This window comes from Eulemur rufifrons, chromosome 30 (assembly GCF_041146395.1).
Source record: "Eulemur rufifrons isolate Redbay chromosome 30, OSU_ERuf_1, whole genome shotgun sequence".
In the NCBI taxonomy this organism is placed as follows: domain Eukaryota; kingdom Metazoa; phylum Chordata; class Mammalia; order Primates; family Lemuridae; genus Eulemur; species Eulemur rufifrons.
Window position 1 is genome coordinate 80754230 of NC_091012.1, and position 25596 is coordinate 80779825.

Here is a 25596-nt window from a genome sequence, read left to right on the forward strand (position 1 = left end):
CAGGAAAGTAATCCCATTTACAATAGCTACAAATAAAATACCTAGGAATAAACCTAACCAAAGAAGTCAAAGATCTCTACCATGAAAACTATAAAACATTAATGAAAGAAATTGAAGATGACATACAAAAAAATGGAAGATGTTCCATGCTCATGGATTGGAAGAATTAGTATTGTTAAAATGTCCATATTACCCAAAGCAATCTACAGATTCAATGCAATCCCCATCAAAATACTAATGACATTCTTCACAGAAATAGAAAAAAAATAATCCTAAAATTTATGTAGAACCACAAAAGACACAGAATAGCCAAAGCCATCCCAAACAAAAAGAACAAAACTGGAGGCATAAAATTACCTGACTTCAAATTACACTACAGAGCTGTAGTAATCAAATCATCATGGTACTAGCATAAAAACAGACACATAGATCAATGGAACAGAATGAAGAACCCAGAAATAAATCCACACAGCTATAGTGAACTTATCTTTGACAAAAGTGCCAAGAACATATGGTGGGGAAAGGACAGTCTCTTTGATAAATGGGGCTGGGAAAACTGGACATCCATATCCAAAAGAATGAAACTAGACCCTTATCTCTTGCCATACACTAAAATCAAAACAAAATGGATTAAAGCCTTTCATACAGTTTTTGATTGGGGGAGAGTCATAGACTCCCTGAATTTCATCATGGATTTCAGGCTAAGAAACTATTTTCTTTATATATATATTCTAATCTGCCAAATATTACATATGACAAGAATTTCAACTCTAAGAATTTAAGTAATAATCATTATTTACCCTAGAAGAACTTTTAGGAATTAATATTAGTATCTCTTATATTATAGAAATTTTTATTTGAAGTTCAGACATTCTTTTGTTTTTCCATTTGTTAAAGTAAAATTAAACTTATTAAGTATTACTTCGTTTTTAAAAATAAGATACATACCATGATCTCATTCTTATCTGCCTACTCACCCATCCATTTTGCTATCTCTTTGTATGCATGGGATGATGTCTAGAACATTCCATCAAATTTTGATACTGATATTTTTATAAATGGAAGCATTTGGTAGTTAGTTGTTTTGTTTTTCTAACCTTTTCTGTAATGCTTAATTAAAGATGAGTAGGTATCATTTTTTAAAAAAAACAGTAAGTCATTACTCTAAAGGAAAAAAAAAGTAGAATCAGGGGAAGCATCATTCCATTGGGAAGAGTAATGGACAGGGAAACAAGAAACATGAAGTCAAGTGTGATCCTGGGCAAGTCAGTCACTGTGAAACTTCTTTGGGCCATAGTTTCCTCATTAGTAAATGAGAAAATACGAAAGTTGAATTAAATGAGCTCGAAGTTTTCTTTCAGCATTAATATTTTATCAATTTAAGTGACTAATTCTTATGTATATTCTTAGAAAAGAGTTGTTAAAATATCTTTATCATGTTATCAATCATCTCACATGTAACTAGATTTAATGTATAACACTCTGTTCCTTTGTTATAAGCTTTTATAGCTTGAACACATCACAAACTACATCATATGTTATATCCTGATATTCTTAAAATATCGAATAAGCAGTTTTATCTACATCAATAATTAAAGACATGCAGCAATGAGAATACAAATACAGAAAGACCTCCTGGTAACACTGTATACTGTTTCAAGTGTGAGGGGAAATGTTAACTGTTGGTAATTAAGGGGAGAAGGAAAGGAGAAAAATGTATATCCCAAAGCTCTCCTCCTCAATCTGTACATATATTAAAAATAAAATAAAATACTGACAAAAACTGTTTAAATCATTAAGAGAATCTTTGGATTTGTAGGTAAGCTCATAAGAAAGTGACAAAACAACTATAATAAGCATTTATGGAAGGTGTTTCTTAGTTCCAGGTGGTTTCAAAATTGAGTTTGTATATGTGTGTATTTTTTTTTACCTTCAGAAGCTTCTGTAATCTATCAATTGGTTGTTTCTTGTATTATGTTAATCTGCTGAACAGCTCCCAGTAGGTATAATCTTCTGCTAATTAAAAATTGAATTTTACATAGCTTAACAATGGAGCAGTATTTCTCCCCATAAATTCTAATTCAGTGTCTCTGAACTTAATCCTCAAGCCTGCACTTATATTATAGAATTATAGTTAAACAAACTCATCCTATTTATTTGTGGTGATCGTGTAATTTAAAATGGCATTTACCATACTTAGATGCTAATGTCATATTGTCAACAAAAAAGTTGATACCAATTATATGTCTGTGAAAATTAAATGTTGCAGGTGCTATATGACATTTAAATATTGTCACACAGAGTTTAAGCAAATACTGAAATGTTACTATTACTTGAAAATAGCTTACCTTGGCAATTATTACTGACTGAACTGGGTAGCAAACAGTTGCTCCTAAAGCAGCCAGTCCCATAGGGTAAGTAATTTTCTTAAACCTCGAACCTATAAAATTCAAACAGATTATTAAACTCCAAATAGATGCCACCAGAGACTTGATGGTCTTATACCACAGTGCTTTCTTTGCTTCCCTTTAAGCCGTCATACTCTGTTAAATTATTCTTTAGGTACTAATACCAACCAAGATGGAAGCTAAAATGCCCTTAAGAATTCTCAATTCAGTTAATAACCCTTAGCTGTCATGTCTAATTTAAGAAAAGTATTCTCAATCTAATACTGATGATTACCTACACAAAAGGAACCAATGATTTTCTTCTTTTTTAAAGCTAGGTATTTTTCCAGTCCTAGGAAACCCAAAGTTGCAACCACAGGTTTTCAAGTATCTAATAAAACATGATAATATAGAGAGAATTAACCAACTACTGTGTTTGTGACTCCATGTTAAAGTAAAATGGATTCTCTTTTATATGTCCCTTTATGATTAAGTACTTAAGAAAGATGACTGACGGAACTAATCAGCTAAGGACTTTAAAAGGTATATAACTCCTTCATGTCACTGATTTAGAATACTGAAGCAGTAATAATTGCAAGTAACTTGACATAAGGCATTTCCAAAAGTGTCTTAACTAAGGATTTAAGAGGCATTTTCATATATTTTTTGACAGCAAATTCCCTTCAAAAATATCTTCCAAATAGAATCTCACTAGGAACTTCAATATAAAAAGCCTATAAACTTGAAGCTGCTCTGAAACCTGGGGGTGGGAGGCACAGTATTAAGCCCTGCCCATGTGGCTTTTCCATTATCCCCATACCCTAGATTCTACAGAATAGTTTGCAATACATCACTCTAAGCCATAGCTTAGTTGTAGCAAACTATTGATTCAAAATAATATGTATCTTATATGTATCTTAAATGCTTGTTTAGGTATCTTGGACTCTGTAAATATGAACTGGGCAACTGGATGATGGGTTTTTAAATTGAGATAAGTCATTTTATTATGTGTAATTGCTTTTACAACCCCTAATTTAGAAAGCCTACGTGGTATATCATAAAGACTAAGGTGAAAAATATCTAGCAATGTTTGCAGGCAACTTTGTAATTTAGGGAAAGTAAAAACAAGAGATATTTCTCTGTCTGGTTTAACTATTATTAAGGAAGACTTAGTCATGTCTAAAATAGATTGAGCTTTGAGCTAGGGGGTAGGCAGGCTGCTTCAACCTCTAGTTTAGATTTAGACTGCTTTTTTATGTGTGATACAGGGAAAGAGGGGCTAGGTATATTGAAACATGGCCCAAGTTGCTCCTTTACTCTAGTCCTACTCACTATTATTCCAGTACTTATAGTTTAGTTCTTGACTTTACAGTCCTAATATCTCTTGACATAGGCTCCCTTGACTCAATGAAATTCCCTTAAGTGCTAATCTTCAAATTGGTAGGTGGTGGTTTTCCTTATGTGTCATTTTAAAGATTAAAAATACTTACATTCATCCTCTCTTTAACTAATATGAGAAGTTACTCCGCAAAAAAATAAATTTCATTTGGATTCAACAGCCCTATTCCCATTAGAAAAGGACTCCAGACATAGCCACTAACTCTTAATAGCTGTGTACTATGTACTATGAACCATTGAGTGATTTCCTTTCTCTGGATTTTTATCTTTGGCATAACGGGCTAAACTAACAGCTTTCAAACTTTTTTTGACCATGACTTATAATAAAAAACAAATTTTACATTATGATCTGTTATCTATGACATACACACTCTTTTCTGAACCAAAAGTTTCATGATACTTACCCATACTAAGTACAAAGCACTCTGATATTTGCTATTCTCCTCTATTTTATGAGAATTTCAGTTGCTTTCCATTCTTGACTACAGTTGATATGGTCAGTTTTTAATTTCAGACATTGTAATAGCTATGTCATGGTATCCTATTGTGATTTTAATTTGCATTTCCTAAAGACTAATGATGCGGAACAGCTTTTGGAATAGCTATAGTTTTGAAAACACCACGTCTTTATAAAAGTAAACATGCTGTAGTATAGAATCTAAAAATTTTACAGTAGCCTATCCTGATAATATTCAATAAAGCATGTAAGGTTTTCTAACAACAGTAAAATCAGAAACTAATATGATGGCATTAAAATAAAGAAAAAATATATATACATATATATTTTAAAACCTTACCCTTTCTTGCTGAAATCAAGCCCACCAATCCTGACACTGTAATCACTCCCATTTTTGGAAGAAAATCTCGAGGCGGATTCTTCAGATAGACATATGCATCTCAAGAAATTAGTTGAAAATTAATATAAATGACTAGCTACTAATGGACATTCTATATATTTATAATGCAGACAGTTTAAAGAGATTTGTTAATAGTGGATGGTTTAAACACCCTTCAAAAGAACTATACAAAATGATATGACCAGAAACCTGAAAAACTGGTTATATACAGGGCCAATAATCATATAAAAAGCATATCTGTAAACACTGCAAAGTTTTATATACATTCACAATGTACTTTCGCTGCCTTCTAGATAATTTATTTTGTTAACACATTACTGCACGGTTGTAAATAACTTATGTACTGTAACATTGCTTTCAGTTATGTATAAAGATATAAATTATTTTAATTAAAATGCAAAAATAATTATAAGCTAGTTATATTAACTTGCTAAAAATAAAGCCTTCCATAGTTGATTTAATTATGTTTATTTTTTAATGGTACAGGTCATTATTACTCTTTAATGAAATATGATGCTAAATGGCACATCTTAATATGGATTACTATAAGGTAAATTCCTGACTGTGAATATATTATATCCCTATAATTAATGTGCTTCTGCCCTTATCTGTTGAAATACTGGTAGCATCCAGTAAGAAGTGAAATAGACACTTTATTAATGAGCTTTGAATAATAGTTTAAGGATATATGCAGCCACTGGACTTTGGTTGCCATTACTCTCCAATAAACTTAGAGCAGCCACTGCTCTTGGTTAAAACCAATACTTAGGTTTAGAAATGAGCCTTGATAAAAAGCAGATGAAGAGTAAGCAAAAGTCCAGATTTCTTGGCTTTCTATATATTTAATTTTTTTCTGGTTATAAAAATACATTTCTACCATAGCTAATTATTTAATGGCAATCATATATTTAATAGTATTTATCAAGATTGAAAAGGGATATAATTTTGAATTAATTCCTAATACATTAATGATAATTCCATTACAGGTCATCAACTTCATGGAGACATTTAAATTTTTAGCTAATCATTCTGTCTCCATACATATTTATTTTGAAAACTGCCATAAGCCAAGAATATTATAAAGCTATATCTGCTACTAAACACCATTAACAAGCTAAAGAGTCAAATACAATTATTCTCCAACATAAGCTTAAATATTCCAGGGTGAATGATTGCTATAATGTTTCCTAACAACTCATAGCAAAATATTATATATTTAATATTTTAACAGCAAATAGCACTTATTTAAACCAATTAGCAACAATGGAGACATATTTTTAATTTATGTTTTATGAGTATATTATGTGGACTTTAGTTAAAACAGACCTCAGTTTGAATCCTGGCACTGCCACTTACTAGCTATGTGACCTTCATGACCTATTTAACCTTTCTAAACCTGTTTTCTTATCTGTAAAATGGGAAGAATTATAATACCAACACTCACAGAATTAAATTAGATTAGATAAATTTATATAAAATGTTTAGCACAGTGCCCTAGCATATAATTGCTAAATAAATGGTATATACTATTGCTTTATTATTATCATCAATAAGCTGCTATACAAAGTATATTCTGAATTGGTAAAAGTATAATAGAAAACATACCATATCTATTTTTCTCACATTTAAACACTGTAACTTAAAAACACAACAGAACATTTCTAATTATAGATGGTTCACTCACCTACCTTTTCCAAATTGTACTGTATCCATTATCCCATTTTTTACAAAGACATAAACACCCTAAACAAAAAAGGGAGGAAGACATCTGCATTTTTAAAGCTGTTGATAATCAAATAAAATAGCCTACATTTCTGAGATTATATTAAAAAGTTGACTAAGCATTGCACCTAAATCTAAATACAGCTTTCTTATTTATTCACTGTGAGGATACTTGCTTAACTTAGCTTGTCTTCATTTCTTGCCTTTCATTCTATTTAATATGGATAATACTCGTTTACCATTTTCCTCATATAGATGGATAAAGTAATGCCTATAAAATAATCAGAGCAGCTCACAGAAAAGATATTAAAAATACAAAGATTTATCATCTTATTTAATAATGGCTTAGAAAAATGAATGGAAGTCAAATAAAGCAAGCAGGGAGATTATTTCACCTTAGAAGCAACATCTGTTCAGTAAGGATACAACAATATAATCATTTGCAGAGGGGAAAAAAGAACATAAAGCCTTAAAAAAAGACTTCATCTTCTCCCTTTTTCTTAGTATGTATTAGAACAAGAAGAAAATCTAAATAAAGATTTATCTCAGAATAGAAAATCATCCTATATAGAATAATGTTCATCCTGTTTTAAATAGGAACATAAGTTCTCTATAAATCAAGATTATATTAACCCATTAAAGGGATTAAAGCTTCAAAGCAAATCTCCCGTTAGCTATTTCTAACTAATTTATCGTATTGCAAAAAAGAGTGCTATAAATAATTATTGAATAACATGTATTATCTCACTTACATCAGAAGAAAAAGGAAGTCACAAAATAATTTACCCATAGTCATGCTGTACTCTATTGAAGGAAACAGAAAACACAATCCAAACATAGGGTCTTCTCTGAACTAGCTGGTGTGAAACCATGGGATAAAGCAAGAACAAAAGAGATTCTCAAAGCAGAGAAAATAGAAATTATTATATTAGACAGTGAACAGATAAGTTATTGCTATAGAGATATCTTGGGTTTGTTCATTTTGTCTCAGATATTTCAATGGCGATCAGAGATGCAGAGGTTCATCCTGGTTTAAAGCTATATAAACCACCGTAAACCCTAACTGCTACTGAGATACTTATCTTTAGAGACTGTCTCAAGAAAATTTCACCTTCAAAGTTAAAATAGCTATTGACCAGTTATTAGGAATCATTTAACCATTAAGGAAGAAAACTGTCACTTCTTTTGGAAATTTTTATTAGTTGGGTTTAGGAATTCATTTTTACCACTAGGGGTCACTGGTACCTAAATTTCAAAACACTAAGGAGCTAGGAATTGAATTAGAGGTACGTGATTCTAGGTTTAATGTGGAATGTAATTTGAGTCACATGTAATTTTTAAAGAATAGATTATGTTTTTAGGGGAAAATTAGAGTGGAAAAGTTGTTTACGCTGAAGATGAAATGCATTTCTAAAGTGCCTTTCTTCAACCTATTCATTTCTGTATATTAAAAGAATAAAACATTATTTTAGTCTTAAATTGGGCAAGTTACAATAGCAATTTAAAGATCTCTCAGTAACAATTTACCTCTCTGAAGAACAATTTGAGAACACTATGGAAAATTAAGTCTCAGGAGACTTAAGTCTGAATCATCCAGCTATTGACATAATAGCCTGAGGGGCATGATTCAGACCATAATTAGTTAAGATATTGCCCTCTGAGATCAAACTATTAAGACAGTATAGTATAACTAATACCATTAGAATTGTATGACAAGTGTAAATTTTCAAAAATAACATCATGCATTCATCAGATGTTCGAAATATCAGCTGGAATCACCAGAGTTCATCAATTTGGTATTTCACCTAAGGATATTTTTTATAAGCCCATGAAAATTTTCTTCTTAAAAAGAATGAATCATAAACTTTAAAAGCACAAAGGTTCACAATTGGATAGGCTATATTTGGGGAAAAGTTGCGTGGTTATAAGATCAGAATGATGAAAACACTGACATTGGAGATATTGATGCTAACACAACTATGTTTATGCGATGATAATGAAACATTAGTGTTGTATCAGCTTACTCTACCACTCTGCTGCTGGATATTGCTGATAGAAGGCTAAGCATTAAAGTCACGTAAATTCTACTTTGCCCAATAGCTGTCTGTAATCAGAATGGTCTTATAAACTAACCCCAATAAGTGAACAACATTTTGCTTAGCCAAATAAGGAACAATTCAGAAGTAATCTCAGAATTTCACAGAAAAAGTGAACAACATTTTGTACATGCTAGGTGACATAAATGCTTGATGAACTACTTTAATCTGTACATTAGTGTCATAGGTTAAATATGGCCACAAATTCTTTGCTGCTATTCCTACTGAGTGGTCCTGTCTAATTTCCATCCCTTTAAAACTGGACTGGTCTTAGAGACTTAACAATAGAATGCTATAGAAATAACATTCTTGAACAGCTGAGAAACTTGGCAAATTCTACCTAGGACCTCTTGTAAAATTGCCTTTAGCAGCCGCAAACTGCCCATGTAAGTTATCTAACTTGAGACCACCATACTTGAACAACCAGGTATAGGTACTCCAGTTAACAATATCAGCTGAGCCCAGCTTTCCAGTCTTCCTTGACAAGGTGTCAGAGATGTGAATGAAGCTGTCTTGGACTCTCTAGATCAGCCGTGTGCCAGATGAATACCACAGTTACCTCTGTCAATACCACATGCAACAGAAGAATGACCTGTCTGAATTCTCGTCAAATTTCTGACCCACAAAATCATAATACATAATGTAACAGTTGCTATTTTAAGCCACCAAGTTTTGGGGTAGTTTGTTACATATCAATAGGTAACTGAACAATTAATGAGAAACCCCTGACATTAAACTACTATCAGAATTACTGGACGCAGTGGTGCACGCCTGTAGTACCAGCTACTTGGAAGGCTAAGGCAGCAGGATCGCTTAAACCCAGGAGTTGGGGCTGTAGTGCACTATGCCGATGGGGGTGTCCACACTAAGCTCGGCATCAATATGGTGACCTCCAAAGAGCAGGGGAACACCAGGTTGCTTAACCAGTGGTGAACAGGCCCAGGTCAGAAACAGAGCAGGTGAGAATTTACTTACCTTGCACCAGGCAACATAACGACCAGCTGTAGTGCGAATGGAAGCAAAGCCCATTTGTAAATGACCAGGCTGCTCTTCAACATATTTAGACTGGAGAGGTGGTGCAGTATATATTGGGAGCTACAGGCAAAAAAAGTTCATGTCAAAAACATAAAATAGCTGGACCGCCTATTCCAAGCAGTATGACAGAAGAGGAAACCTCATCAACTTTTCTCCCTAAAAATAATTAAAAATGCCAATACAATTTTTTAAAATCATCTTAAATGCAGAGATGATGTGGTAAACTGGTTATAAAGACCATTCAGAGACCAGAAATCAAGTAATGCCACATATAGTATGACCTAGTCGTTCTACTCCTAGGTATACTTAGAGAAACTTCTGTTATTGCACACCTAGAGCTATGTACAATAACATTTATAGGAATACTTTAATTGTAAAAATCTGGCAAAAAACAAAACAAATGTCCATAAATAGTAAAATGAAAAATTAAATTGGGGTATATCCATAAAATAGAATATTATAAATTAGGCAAAAATTTAAAAATGACAAGTACATGGAAAAATTTGGATGAATTTCAGGGATATAATGTTAAGAAAAAAAGGTAGGATGCAGAAAAGTGCATGCAGGTATGTTTCCATCAATATATGTAGTTCAAACACATGAAAAACCAATAAATATATTGCTTTAGCAATATAGACATTGTGAACTAAAATAAAATCTTAAGGCTCATCCCCCCACCACCAGCTGACTAAATGGACCCCTTCTTGGTCAAGGGAGTATACTAGAACTAAATTGCCTGAAGTGAGGAGGGAGGTCAGACATGCCTCATCATGCCCCCCTCCCTTCTTGGAGACATCCTTTGTAACCCATTAACAGGCCTAAGGGTATTCAAGACAAACCTGCAGCTCCTCAATTTACACAGAAAATATATATCCAGTGGCTTGTATCTGATTAAAAGACCTCCTTATCTTAAAACATTCCAAGCCTTTAGACAAAATTTCATGTCTTTAACCAATTACAAGTCAAAGAATCTTTAAAGCTACGTATAACCTGTAAGCCCCCACTTCGAGATGGCCCACCTTTTTGGGCCAAACCAATGTATGTCTTTCACATATTGATTTATGACTTTACCTGTAACCCCTGTCTCCCCGAAATGTATAAAACCAAACTGTAACCCATCTACAGTGAGTCCACTTGCTCAAGGCTTCTTGGATGTGGCTCCAGGTTATGATCCTCAAATTTGGCTCAGAATAAATCTCTTTAAATTTATTTTACAGAGTTTGGCTTTTTTTCCGTTAACAAGATATAAGCTAAAATTATAAAGCAAAGGAGGGGAATAATAAAAATTCAGGGTAGTGGTTATCTCTGAATTGAATGCAATGGGAACACAGGGGATTTTGTTTTGTTTTTCCTTTAAACTGGATAGTAACTACATTGTTATTCATCATTATCATCATCATATTATTATTTATACCTTTCACACATTGAATAAACAGCCTTTTGATTCTAATTAATATTTAATAAAAACAAATATAAACATAAAATAACTATAAAACATTTAACCAGGTAAGGACTTGCTTCCTTCCCAAAAAAAGCTTTTTTTTTTTTCTTTTATGTTAAGGGTGTAACACCTTTCTATGAAGTTTGGTGAAGACATAATTGGGGAGAATCAAGCTTACAAATCAACAGCAAGGGAACTTGATGACTAATGACTTTGGATTTGATCTTCTACCAACAACAAACATGAGACTGTAGTTAATACTATATTCCTGAAAAATGTTAAGACAGTGGATGTAAAGTGTTCTCACCACAAAAATGATAACTATGTGTGGTAATGAACATGTTAATTAGCTAGATTTAGTCATTCCATAACGTATTTATACTTCAAAACATATATAAAGTAAATACATACAATTTTATGTCAATTTTTTAAAAATTAAAATTAAAACTAACAAAAGAGAACAAAACCATACAAAACATTAGACAGTGTCGGTTTGGTAAAACTTTCCCAGTAGTAGGTCCCAAAATTCTTTTTGCCATTAAATGACCCTTTACCCATACCAGGATTAAAGGGTTAGTGTTTCTCTTTCTGGACTAATGTTTGCATTTAAATTCATCTAGCTGGAAACTATGTGGAATTAGGAAGGTCAGAAATGCATATTTTATATTTAAGGTACATTGTACACATAAAAGGTACACTGCAGGTAGGGAAGTATCCCCGCTCCCCAAGAAAGGAGACATGCATATGGATGTACTGGTGTTAGAGTGGGCAAAATTATTTACTTTATACGTTTGTCCATCATATCCCCAGCCTCTCTGTTCTTTACACTCCCCAATTCCAAACTTCATTAGTCATTAGTCATTGTTCTTATTCTCTTGCCTATCCCCACTGAAACCTGCTGACTCAGGTTCTTTATCTGTGGTCCACTGTAAGCAAAATTTTGTGTATATACTTTTCAAGAAAGAGCATTCAAAGTTTTCATCAGACTCTCAAAGGGGTCAGAATGGTTAAAGAAACGGTGCTTTAAAGTATTTTCCTTCTTTGGCATGGGCATAGAAGCACAGTTGAGAACATTCTCACTACGGATTGGAGGTCCTGAGCTTAAATGGCACTTTTTAATAAATACAATTTGTTTGTATTCAGAAATTATGATTAGATTCAGTAAGCTATAAAACCACACTTAAAATTAAATTGAACCAAAGTAACTAGAGCTCTCAAATCAGTATTTTTTCTCTGTTATTTCTTGGTAACAACAAGCAAATGACAAGAAAATAAGTCAAACTCACATCATAGAGGGATTTTAAAAAGAAACATCCAGGGATGTCCATGGCTTGCTGTATACGTGCAGCCCAATTGCCAATCATCTTGTAAATCTGAATACTTCAAATTTCATGGCTTAAAAAAAATGATCACCCCATGGCTCTGCAGAGTTTTCTATTAAAGGAAGGTTTAATTATGTTCACTAGATGGCACCTAATAAGGCAGGAGAATATTGATACTTTTTTTAAAAAAGATGTCCTCAAGAAGAGTTGAACTAAAACAGGATTTTATGGTCAAATACAAGTTTACCAAAAGATTCAAATAACCACAATAACTCATTTATAAAGTATTCTGGTTTAGTAGAAGCTTTATTATAAATAGATTTAAACAGATGTATAGCTCACTTTACACAATAAAAGTATCTAGAAATGTTGCATATAAATTACATTTTCATCCCTTCAGAAATTTTACACTCCTCAAGGATTAGATCTTGACTTTGTGAATAGGCTCTAGCACATAGTTGGCAACCAACTTTGTTTAATAAATAATTCAATTAAATTATATTTGCAATGTACTAGGGAATACAATAAATATCAAGAAATACTGTGTATTCTATAATAAAGAGCACTGATTTTAAAATTCAGAAATATGTAAATTCAGCTATTAGGGACATATGCTAGTTACTTATCTTCTAACCCAGATTTTGAGCTATCCAAATATGGGGTATTAAGAAAGGCTTAAAAACACCATCTTTCTAAGATTAATAAAAACAAAGAGAATATTAAGAATCAGCAAGTGTGAAGGAAAGTGAATCTACCCTAGATTGCTAATGAAAATTAATAAAACTTTATCCAGTACTTAGAACAGCACCTCTCATATATACAAGAGGAGCTCAAGAAATATTTTTTGTTGAATGTATGAATATTACCTTTCTGCCTGTTGGTTTCACAATGTATCAATTTTCTGTGTGCCTTTTGACAATTCTGCTTCTAGAAACTCATCCTAAAGAAATAGTTATAGGTATACATAAAGATTTAGGTACAAAGTAGTTCAAGAAGCATTGGCTATGATAGCAAAATAATTGTAAATATTCTAAATTTCCAAAAATTTATGGAAATTTCACATTTGATGGTGGTACATTCTTACAACAGAATACTTATGATACCATTAAGAATTCTATCCAATGTCATCCAACTAGTCAGTGGCGGAATCAGGATTCAGATTCAGGCCTGACTGATTCAAGAACTCATTATTTAGTGTGTAAGATATATCTTAGGGGTGACTTGAGTCTGGGAGAAATAAAAAGCACAATGGTGAATAGAACCACTAACCACAATTACAGCTCAACAGGCTGGCATAACAGATCAACAAAATGAAATTTAAACAGGTATAAATATAATTCCAACAGAGTTCAAAAAGTCCAAATGCCTAAGTACAGATTGGAAGAAGATGTAGCTTACCAGTAGCCCATGTAAAAAGTCTTAATGAATTTTAGAGAACTGCAAGTTCACTTTGTCATAGTCAAAGTCTGATTATGAGCACAGGTCTATTTTGAGTACTCAAAACAAAAATAAATATAAAAACTAACGTGATATCAGGCAGCATTAATAGAAATATAACATCTGGAACAGGGGAAGTCAGTCTGACTCTAAACTGCAGTAGTCAAAACACACCTGAAGAAAACACTAACCATCCTGAGCACGTTTGCCAAAAATGGATCATGATAGTGAGGAACTGAACACTATGACATATGAGAGATGGTTAAAACAACTAATATGCTTATCCAGGAAGCAAAATTCCTTAAAGTGTAACTAACATCTGAAGGGTTATTTTTTTGAAAGAGATGAGAATTTTTCTGTATGGCACCAATGCAAAAGATACTTATACCAATGGGTAGAAGTTATTATGAGACAGGTTTGTGGTTGACATAAGGAAGGACCTTAAGTTAAATCAGGGCTTCCAGAAAATGGAATGGGCTTGTTAGGCTCCTTTACACAGAGTTATATATAGAAGATAAATGGCCATTGAGTATGCCTACTATAGAGGGGATTACAATACCATACGAGAGGCTGATCTAGAAAACATCTAAAGTCACTTCAAAAACTGAGATCTTAATGATTTTCTTAAACTGAGGTTTCCTAATACTGGATGTATGTGTATAAATTTGTCAAGAAAGAAAAATCAGGCTGTTTAGAACTTCTAAGCCCCTGTGCTACTTATTGATTATTCATTAAGAAAAATCACCAATTATTTTTCACTGCAATTAGAATTTTGGATGCTTGTGTTAGATACAATATAGTATTTAGTTTGAGATACCTTATAACTATTCCTCTCAACTCATAAAATGTACCTAACAAAGACTTCAAAGGGATTTTTGATGAGTACAGGTAACAAAAAAAACCCATAGTTTTTGTATCATCTTTACATTATACGAAGTTCATAAACTTTGTAGGCAAATTACCTGCTCTGGTTTCATTAGCTGCTTTTTGTATTCCTCTTCTCTGGCAGCATGTACACTTATAGATGCATTTATCAGACCTGCAGGCATGGCTGTCAGCTTTCCCATCTGAGAAAGATATACCAAAAATATCTTTTAAAATGAAAAGCTTTCCATCTTCCAATTCCTGATAAATTCTGGCGGCATCTCAGGAACAGTATTGGTTTCACTTAAATATATTAAATATTCAAGCATTCCAAATTACTTCATACATTTTTAAGTTATAGTTCCTAAGACTGTCTTCTCATACTAAGAAGACTAGTACTACAATCTAGTATGGTAGAGTACTATTTGTTAACTACCTACTCAACATGGGATATAGCAATAAAACAATTATCAGGAACATTATGATTAATATATTAATATAATATAGTAATGTAATAATTACTAAAATTTGAGGCATGAAGAAGGATGATTGATCTTGGTATTCATGCAGTCCACAAACATTAATTGAACACCTACTATGTGCCAGACCCTAGACTCAGTGCTTAGAATATATCAGTGAACAAAACAAAGATTCCTGCTGTCATGGAACTGACATTCTAGTGGAGATGGGAGAGGCAATAAACACAATAAACACATTATATGGTATATTACAAGTTGATGAATGCTATGGAAAAAGTGAAAAATAAAGAGTAGACTGGAGTACTGGGCAATACAGGTTGCATCTTGAAATACAATTTCCATTTACATTATTCATAAAAATAATTTCCTTGCATTACAAATCCTTTGCCCCTGACTTTCCCAATGCCTTGCCTTTTACCTGTCTCATGCTTAATGTAAAGCAAAAAGTGAACTCTGTTTTGGATATAACTGGATTTTAATTAAGACGGCAGGAAAACTACCAGTTCCAGTGTTAATCAGGTATAAAAATAATTCCAAAAGATTATCCATTCAAAGGTCAAATGAAAAGCTTTCCAATGAATTAAAAGCTTTCCAAGGAATAAATATTTTAAGAGTCTGATTCCTTAGATGGGAAGGAGGCTTGCTGAAATCGACAAAGAACATCCACAGGGAAGAAGTCTTCTTGGTTTATACACAAATAAAGCTGTGCATGACCTGGAAAAAACACTGGCTAAAGGATTCTAAATGCTCTCCAATAACAGTGGTAGTGCCTTGCTTCATTTCTGACAGTTTTCAGTATTTTCTGAGCAGAGTAAGGGAAGCTATATAAGCACTACTTAAGCAATTTCCTGTTTAAACTAGGCATGACTCTGATTCAGATTGAAGCTCCAGAAATACAGGGTAAAATAAAGACTTAACACTAAAAGAGAAATTTTGTTTACTTCCCCTCCATGCCTTCTTCTAGTACATGCAACAGCATCACAAACTGATTTATCTAGGCATGTCTCCTCAAAAGATATCACTTTTGATTTAACATACCCAGTTGGTATTCACTAATGAAATAAGATTTCCACTCCACACCTATGTCAAGTATCAATAAAAAAATATATTAAAACTGATACCAGCAAGTATGCTCTCCTATAAACCTGATAAATTTTGTTACGAAAAGCTCTGAAGTTATGTGAAGGATGTCAATTTTTACATTTAAAAACTATTTTTTAAAAATAATTCTTCCTAAGACATTACTTCTTAGATATAAGAAAAACACTTTGAAGTATACTAATATCTGAACATTTTTTCAACACCTTAATGTTCTCAGAGTATAGTCATGTTACTTCACATAATGCAGTATTAATAACATATAGATTATAAATGAAATTCATAGCTATTGCTTGATAATTATGATCTAGTGTTCCAGAGTGTGGATTTACTAACTGAGTTAGTGGCCTAAAAAGTTAATATACCTTGAAAAGTGCCTACGTACTTTCTTTACATTTTCTGCTCAGTAGAGTAGGGTCCACCCATTCTTTCCTACTATCTTCACAGATACCTTGAGTTTTATTGATGAGGCAGTGTGGCATAATGAAAAAAATATGAGCTTAGGAGTTACACAGAACTTACTGTCTAAACCTGAACAAGTTACCTAAGCTCTTAGGGTTATACTCCGAATATGGTAATCATTAGCCACATGTGGTTATTTAAATTGAAATTAAAATAATTTAGTCATGTTAGCCTCAGTTCAAGTGCTCAACAACCACGAAGTAAACATAAATATAAAACAATTCCATCATCAAAGACGATTCTAATGGACAGTGATATCTCAATTAGGTTAATTAATCTTAGGTTATAGATATTATGGTTTTCATGAACACTAAGGAATTATATAAAAATGGCTTGCACTTGGTAAACAGGCAATTAATTTTAGTTTCTCATTCCTTCTGATTTCTAAATAAATAAATTAAGTGGCTGTGCTTACTCCTCATTTTTCTTCTCACATGTATTTGATGTTAATCAGGCTATAGCGAGAACTACAATAACAATCAAAAACATACAGCATTTTTTCATATGTTTGTTGGCCTTCTTTTGAAAAGTTTCTGTTCATGTCCTTTGCCCACTTTTTGATAGGGTTGTTCCATTTTTTCTTGCTGATTTCCTTGAGTTTTATATAGATTCTAGTTATCAATCCTTTATCAGATGTGTAGCATGTGAATATTTTCTCCCATTCTGTAGGTTGTCTGATTGCTCTCGTGATAGTTTCTTTGGCTGTCTAGAAGCTTTTGAATTTGATTAGGTCCCATTTATTTATTTTTGTTGTTGCTGTGATTGCCTTTGGGGTCTTCTTCATAAATTCTTTGCCTAGGCCAATGTCTAGAAGAGTATTTCCAATGTTTTCCCCTAGAATTCTTATAGTTTCACACCTTAGGTTTAAGTCTGTTATCTACTATGAGTTGATTTTTGTGAGAGGTCAAAGGTGTGGATCCTGTTTCAGTCTTCTACATGTGGCTACCCAATTTTCCCAGCACCATTTATTGAATAGGGATTTTTTACCCCAGTGTATGTTTTCTTCTGCTTTGTCAGAGATCAGATGGTAATAATAGGATGGTTTTATATCTGGATTCTCCATCCTGTTTCATGTGTCTACGTCTCTGTTCTTGTGCCAGTGCCATGCTATTTCAGTTACTATAGCCTTGTAGTATAGCTTGAAATCTGGTAGATTGATGCCTCCCAATTTGTTCTTTTTGCTTTAAGGTTTACTTTAAGGTTGCTTAGGCTATACAGGGTCTTCTCTGGTTCCATACAAAGCAGAGAATTATTGTTTTTGTAGATCTCCGAAAAATCATGTTGGTATTTTAATAGGGATTGTATTGAATCTGTAGATCACTTTGGGTAATACACACATTTTACCAATGTTGATTCTGCGATCCATGAGCATGGTATGGCTTTCCATCTGTTTACATTCTCTGCAGTGTCTTTTCTCAATGTTTCCTAGTTCTCCCTATATAGGTCTCTCACCTCCTTAGTTAAATATATTCCTAAATATTTTATTTTCTTTCACACTGTTATGAAAGATGTTGTATGTTCAATTTGATTCTTGGCTTGACTGTTATTGGCATATATGAAAGCTACTGATTTGTGTGCATTGATTTTGTATCCTGAGATTTTGCTGAATTCATTTAATAATTAGATACCTTATTTAATATATACTGTTGATTCATTAACATTGAAGTCATGGTCAATGGCACAAACTCATGCCTGAAATCGTATCTTTATCTAACACACATATCTTCTCTGTAAGGCACATCACACACAGCTTTTTTGCACTTAAGAACACTAGACAGCACTTCGGCACTAAGCTTAGGGGCCATTTTAAATAATGAAACCACCAAAATACAAACACATACAAAAATGTTAAAAACATGACACTAAATATACCACAAAAAGGACACCTGGCCCTTTTTGGCTCTTTCCTTTTGCTCTTCTTTTGCTGCAATAATTGGTCTGGTCGTCATCTGCGGCATATGTATCATGCTCTATAAACCTATATCTTGCCCTTGCCCTATTATCCTATCTTTCTTTCCTCAATAAACTTCATTTTCATGCTTGACAAAGAAAAAAAAAAAAAGGACATCTGTTCACAGGATGAGACCTGAAACAAGAAGGCAGAGCAATGCCTTGTTCTATCTCAGCTGGGAACCTGAACATCAGAGAAATCAAATCAAATTTTTTGCCCTCTGTGCATGTCTGAGAATAACCAAAATGGCACAAAGATTACTGATTTGGGGGTCACAAATAAATTTTAGCGAGTAAGCAAATTCACAGAATCCATGAATAATGAGGTCAACGGGAATAGATTTTTTTCAATGAATGTTTTTTAAATACCATCTAAAAAGCTTCCTTTCAACTATATTAACATCTTACCACTTAAAAGCCCTGGTAACTATTATGGGTTTTCTCTTCTTTAGTAAATTTAATTTCAATTTTATTTTAAAGTTTTCTTCATAACAATTTGTTACCTATTTTGTAATAAATAGCATATGTTTAATATAAACTAATCTAAAATCAGTCTGAATCATTAGCTCTGCTTTAAAAATATATCATCATGTAGCAAAAGCTATTTTATTATATGGAATCCTGTGATAACTATAACGCAAAATCAAAAATTTAAAAAGTAAACTCTAAAAACTAAAAGGAAAATGAAATAAACAAACCATGTGGAGGCAGTGACCACACAGATAGGAACAATTCAAAGTGAATTTATAACCAATCAAATAATTGACTGTCAATCCCCAATGGACAGTCCCAAGGGACAATGAGAATAGCAAGGAAAAAAATTCTCAAAACTACTTTTAATAATCATAATGTTGGTAGCAGTGTTGACATTTTATTATGAAAATGTCTACATATTATAGAATAAGACAAATATGCTGGCATATTAAAGACTAGGGTTTTCAGTATGAGAAAGATGGAAGATAGATAAAGTTAAAATAAAATCCTATAGTTCTGAATTTTAATCAGAATTATCAGTTGAACTCATGATAAAGGAAATATAGGAGACAGAGAAACCTGTTAAAAGATAACATGGAAAGGAAAGGGGGCAAGACAGCAGACCAGAAACAGCATGTACACATTTCTCTCAAGGAGAGGATCCAAAATTGCAAGTAGATGTTCAACTATGTGTAGATCATCTTCGAGCATTGTGAATCATCACTGAAGTGACTGGAGACACCCAAAGTGAAGGAGAGGAAACAGGATGAACCACTGGACAGGACTGGAAGGTAACTGGGGAAGGTGCCCACATGTGAGGAAGTAAAAGAGGAGAGTTCCACACTTCCCCAGTGGACACTGCAACTCAAGCTGCACGGGGGCCTCCCCACCACCACAGACCTCCAAACGGACCAAGGAGCTGCTTGAAGACTGTGCAGCAGCATTGCACTGGAGAGCTGGCACAGCAGAGTCTTCCTGGCTTCTGATCCCAGTTGGTTACAAATGATGCCATTCTTAACCCTCAGCCCCAGAGTGCCCCATCTATACAGGGATCAGCTCCACAGCAGCCACCTCCTCATCACCCCTGCTGGGCCAGGGAGGGAGTGTGGAGGGCAGGTGCTCTTTCATGCCCAGTAAATGAGTGCCATGCACCTCTTCCCCTACTCCCCACCCCCCGGCCACTGGGGATCCAAGCCCACAGACTCCAGTACCCACTGCTGCCTTCTGGATAGTACTGCTTCCAGTGCCACTTGAATGGCACGACAGCAGCTGCTGCCACCAGTCCTGAGTTCAGAGAAAACCCCAGCTACCATGACTTGCCCTCAGTGCACTTTGTGCCTCAGTAGCACCACCAGCCTCGAGCTACCCAGCTGCTACAGCCTCTCATGACAAACACTTCAGCAGCCCTGCCACATACCACCCAGCTGCCATGGCCCAACCTCACTCCACATACTGTTGTAGCCCCACCCACCCACTGTGCCCCTCAGCAGTCCCACCTGCCAAGTGCCACCCAGCCGCTGCACCCCACCCCCACAGTCCTGCCTCCTATACCCCACTGTGCCACTGTATACTGTGCATCTCCATGCACTGTGTACCTCCATGGCCCTATCTACCACTGCAGCCCTACTTGTCTCAGCCACCCCCTGCCCTGTGCTGCCACTACACCTGGACCTGGGTGGAACAAACACCCCCAGCCCTAGTACCAGTGGCCACTGTCTAAATAGCCTCACCCAGCCACCACTGCCACCACTGCAGGAGACCTGGGGAGAGCAAACTCCTACACCACCCAGTTCTGTGGAGAGGGACATGCCCAGCTCCCTGCCTGAGCTTCCACCAGTGGCCTGGGGACCAACCCACCATACCATATGAATATCCCCCAGTACCAGCTTGGACTGAGACAACCACAGGGGAATGGGGAAACCCAGGAGAACAGCTGTGTTACAGGCTCCCAGTGTGTCCATCCCTCGTCTGCCGGGTGAATCTTCCAGAGTAGGACACAAGCATGCCACCCAAGGACCTTCCCTTCTTTTCACTAAGTAGGAGAGTTCCCAGCAGAGGAGGACAGGTGTATTGCAAACTCATCTGTCTTGAGCTGAGAGAAGTAGTTTCAGACAAGAAGGAATCAGCATAAGAACTCTGGCAACATGAACAAACAAGCTGTTTCTATGCCCCCAAAGGATCACAATATGTCTCCAGTAATGAATGCCAGCCTAAAGGAAATTATCAAAATGTCAGAATATGGATGTCAAATAAGATGAATGAGATTGATGAGAAAGTTGAAAATCAACATAAAGAAACTCTCCCACAAATAATTCAGGACATGAATAAAAAATTAACATAAGAAGTATTATAACAACAAAAAAGAAGAAGAGATATAACAGAATTTAAAGAAATGAAAGAGTGATTTAGGTAATTTTAAAATATAGCAGAAAGCTTTAACAACAGACTAGACAAAGCAGAAGAAGGAATTTCAGAGCTTGAAGACAAGGCTTTTGAATTAACTCAGCCAGTCAAAAATGTAGAAAAAACAATAAAGAAGAATGAACAATCAATTAGAGAAATACGGCACTATATAAAACAAACTAATATAAGAATCACAGGTATCTCTGAGAAGAAGAAAAAGTAAAAAGCATGGAAAACCTGTTTGAGGGAATAATGAAGAAAACTTCCTTGGTATTGCTAGAGATGTAGATATCCAGATACAAGATGGTCATTGAATACCTGGAAGATTCATAGCAAATAGGACATCACCAAAACATGTAGTCATCAATCTGGTCAAAGTCAATGTGAAGGAGAAAATCTTGCAAGCTACAAGATGAAAGCAACAATTAACTTACAATGGAAAACCCATCAGACTAACAGCAGACTTCTCAGCAGAGACCTTATAAGCCAGAAGGGATTGGCGTCCCATTTTTTAGTCTTAAAGAAAATAACTGCCAGCCAAGAATTTTTTATCCTGCAAAACTAAGTTTCATAAATAAAGGAGAAATAAAGTGTTTCCCAGACAAGCAAATCCTAAGGGAATTTGTCACCACTAGACCTGCCCTACAGGAAATGCTTAAAAGTGCTCTAAACATGGAACAGAACAATTGGTGGCCATTATCACCACTTCTACTCAACATAATACTAGAAGCCCTAGCTAGATCAATTAGGCAAGAAAAAGAAATAAAGGGCATCCAAATCGGGAAAGAGGAAGTCAAATTTTCCTAGTTTACTGACAATATGATCTTATGTATAGCAAACCCTAAAAATTACACAAAAAACCCTGAGAACTGATAAATTCAGCAATGACTCCGGTTACAAAATCAACGTACACAAAACAGTAGCATTTCTATATGTTAATAACAGTCAAGCTAAGAGTCAAATCCAGAAATCAAAACAATTTACAATAGCTGCAAGGAAAATGAAATACCTAGGAATAACCTTAACCAAGGAAGTGAGAGATCTCTACAAGGAGAACTACAAAACACTGATGAAGTAAATCACAGATGACACAAACAAATGAGAAAACATCTATGCTCTTGGATTTGAAGAAGCAACATTGTTAAAATGTCCATACTACCCTAAGTGATCTACAGAGTCAACACAATTCCCATCAAAATACCTATATTTTTTACAGACTCAGAAAAAATAATCCTAAACTTCATATAGAATCAAAAAAGAACCCAAATAGCCAAAGCAATCCTAAGCATACAGAACCAAAAAGGAACTCAAATAGCCAAAGTAATCCTAAGCACCTGTGGAGGCATCACATTATCTGACTTCAAATTATGCTACAAGGCTATAGTAACCAAAATAGCATGGCAGTGGTATAAATGTAGAGACATAGGCCAATGGAATAGCATAGAGAACCCAGAAATAAAACTACATAGCTACAATCAACTAATTTTTGGCAAAGCAGATCAAAACATACACTGGGGAAAAGACACCCTATTCAATATGGTGCTGGGAAAATTGGATAGCCACCTGCAGAAGAATGACACTGGATCCTTATCTCTCATCATGTACAAAAAATTAACTCAAGATGTGTTAAAGATTTAAATGTAAGATTCAAACCCATAAAAATTCTAGAAGAAAATGTAAGAAAATGTAAGAAAAACTTGTCTAGGCAAATAATTTATGACTAAGACCCCAAAGGCAAATATAGTAACAACAAAAATAAATAAATGGGACTTAATTAAATCAAAAGCACAGCAAGAGAAATAATCAACAGTAAACAGACAACCTACAGAATGGGAGAAACTATTTGCAAACTATGCATCTGACAAAGAACTAATATCCAAAATCTACAAAGAACTCAAATAAATCACCAAGAAAAAAGAAATAAACCCATTAAAAAGTGGGCAAAAGATATGAACAGTGTTTTCTCAAAAGAAGACAAAGGCCAACAAACATATGAAAAAATGCTCAACATCAGTAATCATCAGGGAAATGCAAATTAAAACCACAATGAGATAGCACCTTACCCCTATGAGTATCACCATTATTAAAAAATCAAAAAACAATAGATGTTGGCATGGATGTGGTGAAAAAGGAACACTTGTACACTTTTGGTGGGACTGTAAATTAGTACAACCTCTATGGAAAACAGTATGGAGACTCCTCAAAGAACTAAAAGTAGACCTACCATTCCATCTAGCAATCTCACTACTAGGAATCTACCCAATGGAAAAGAAGCCATTATATCAAAAAGACACCTGAATGCAAATGTTTATCACAGCACAATTTACAATTGCAAAAATATGGAATCAACCTAAGTGCCCATCAATTGATGAGTAGATAAAGAAAATGTGGTGTATGTATATTATACCATGGAGTACCACTTATCCATAGAAAGGAATGAAGTAATGTCTTTTGCAACAACTTGGATGGAAATGGAGACCATTATCATAAGTGAAGTATCTCAGCAATGGAAAACCAAATACCACATTCTCACCAATAAGTGGGAGTTAAACGATGAGAACACGCAGTCATAAAGTAGCATAAGGCAACGGTCCCTAAAATTTTTGGCTTGGTACCAGGGAATGGTTTCATGGAAGACAATTTTTTCCACGGGAAGCGGGGCCACAGCTCAGGTGGCAGGCAACAATGGGGAGAGACTGTAAATACAGATGAAGCTTTTTTGCTTGCCCACTGCTCACCTTCTACTGTGCCCCCCAACCCCCATTTCCTAAGTTTCACCGTTTCCTAAGTTTATGGAGGACAATTTTTCCACAGATGGCAGTGGGATGGAGGGAGGCAAGGCAGTGGAGCTCTGCGGCCCAGTATTGGTCCAGGGCTGCGGTTTGGTGACCACAGGTATAAAACACATTGGAAGCTAAGAAGAGGGGGAAGATGGGAGGGGGATGAGGGATAAAAACTTACCTATTGGGTGCAATGTACACTATTCTGGTGACGAGCACACTAAAAGCCCTGACTTCAGCATTATACACTTCATCCAAGTAACAAAAACACTTGTGCCTCTTTAATATTTTAAATAAAGAAAACCCAAACTTCCACATTAAAAAAAGTCAACATGGAAATCCAATAATTGCAAAATCAAGAATTCAGAACCTCTTTAGGGCAAATGACATGACATAAAGTCTTCAATAAATAAAGGGAGAGAGATGGAGCAAGAAACTTAATGTCAATAAATTGCAATATGTGGGCTGGGCATGGTGGCTCACATCTGTAAAACTAGCACTTTGGGAGCAGGCCAGGAACGGAGGATCACTGGAGGCCAGCAGTTCAAGATCAGCCTGAGCAATGTTGCGAGACCCCATCTCCATAAAAATTGTTTTAAAATATTAGGCATGGTGGATGAGGCCTGTAGTCTCAGCTACTGGGGAGGCTGAGGCAGGAGGATCATTCAAACCCAGGAGTTTGAGGTTGCAGTGAACTATGATCATGCCATTGCACTCTAGCCTGGGCAATAGAGTGAGACTCAGTCTCAAAAAAAAAAAATTGCAATATGTGAACATTATTTGAATCCAGAAAAAAATATATAAACTTTTAAATATTATCAAACATTCAGGCATATTTTAACATTGACTGGGTATTTGATATTAAAGAACTACTGCTAATTTTTACGTGTGATAATAATTTTGTGTTTTTTTAAAAAAGATTGCCAATTTGTTAAGAGATTCACACTGATATTTTTACAGATGAAATATGTCTGGTATTTGATCAAAATAATCCAGGGGATAGAATATAGATAAAACAAGATTGGTCAGGACTTAATTATTGTTGAAACTGGTGTATCATATCATATATTTTAGTATAATATTCTACATTGTTCTCTATACTTTTGTAAATGTTTGAAATTTTTCATAATAAAAATTTTAAAAAGACTCCTATGAAATAGCATACGTCCCATTACAATATTTTGACAGTATTTTTATTTGAAAGAATGAGGGCAGTTTATCAGAAATACAGATAAAAGGCAAGGACAGAATAAAGCACTCTGGTATTACCAACTTCAATATTCAACTGTCTGTCTATTTTCGAGTACCAAAATAAAGTAGCTTTTTTGTTTATATCTCTTATTTACTCTCTATTCTTTCATTCAACAAATATTATCAAGTACTTACTGTAC

General features: G+C 34.5%; 1 protein-coding gene across 1 annotated transcript in view; it reads right to left on the reverse strand.

Moving 5' to 3' along the window:
* Positions 1 to 25596, reverse strand: part of APOOL (apolipoprotein O like) — a 95002-nt gene that overhangs the window by 36469 nt on the left and 32937 nt on the right. Inside the window, exons 2-6 of the mRNA XM_069463565.1 lie at positions 14658 to 14762; positions 9436 to 9555; positions 6331 to 6385; positions 4583 to 4681; positions 2349 to 2440 (exon numbers count right to left, since the gene is read on the reverse strand). Coding sequence (XP_069319666.1) covers positions 2349 to 2440; positions 4583 to 4681; positions 6331 to 6385; positions 9436 to 9555; positions 14658 to 14762 — 471 coding nt within the window. The remainder of the gene's footprint in view (positions 1 to 2348; positions 2441 to 4582; positions 4682 to 6330; positions 6386 to 9435; positions 9556 to 14657; positions 14763 to 25596) is intronic.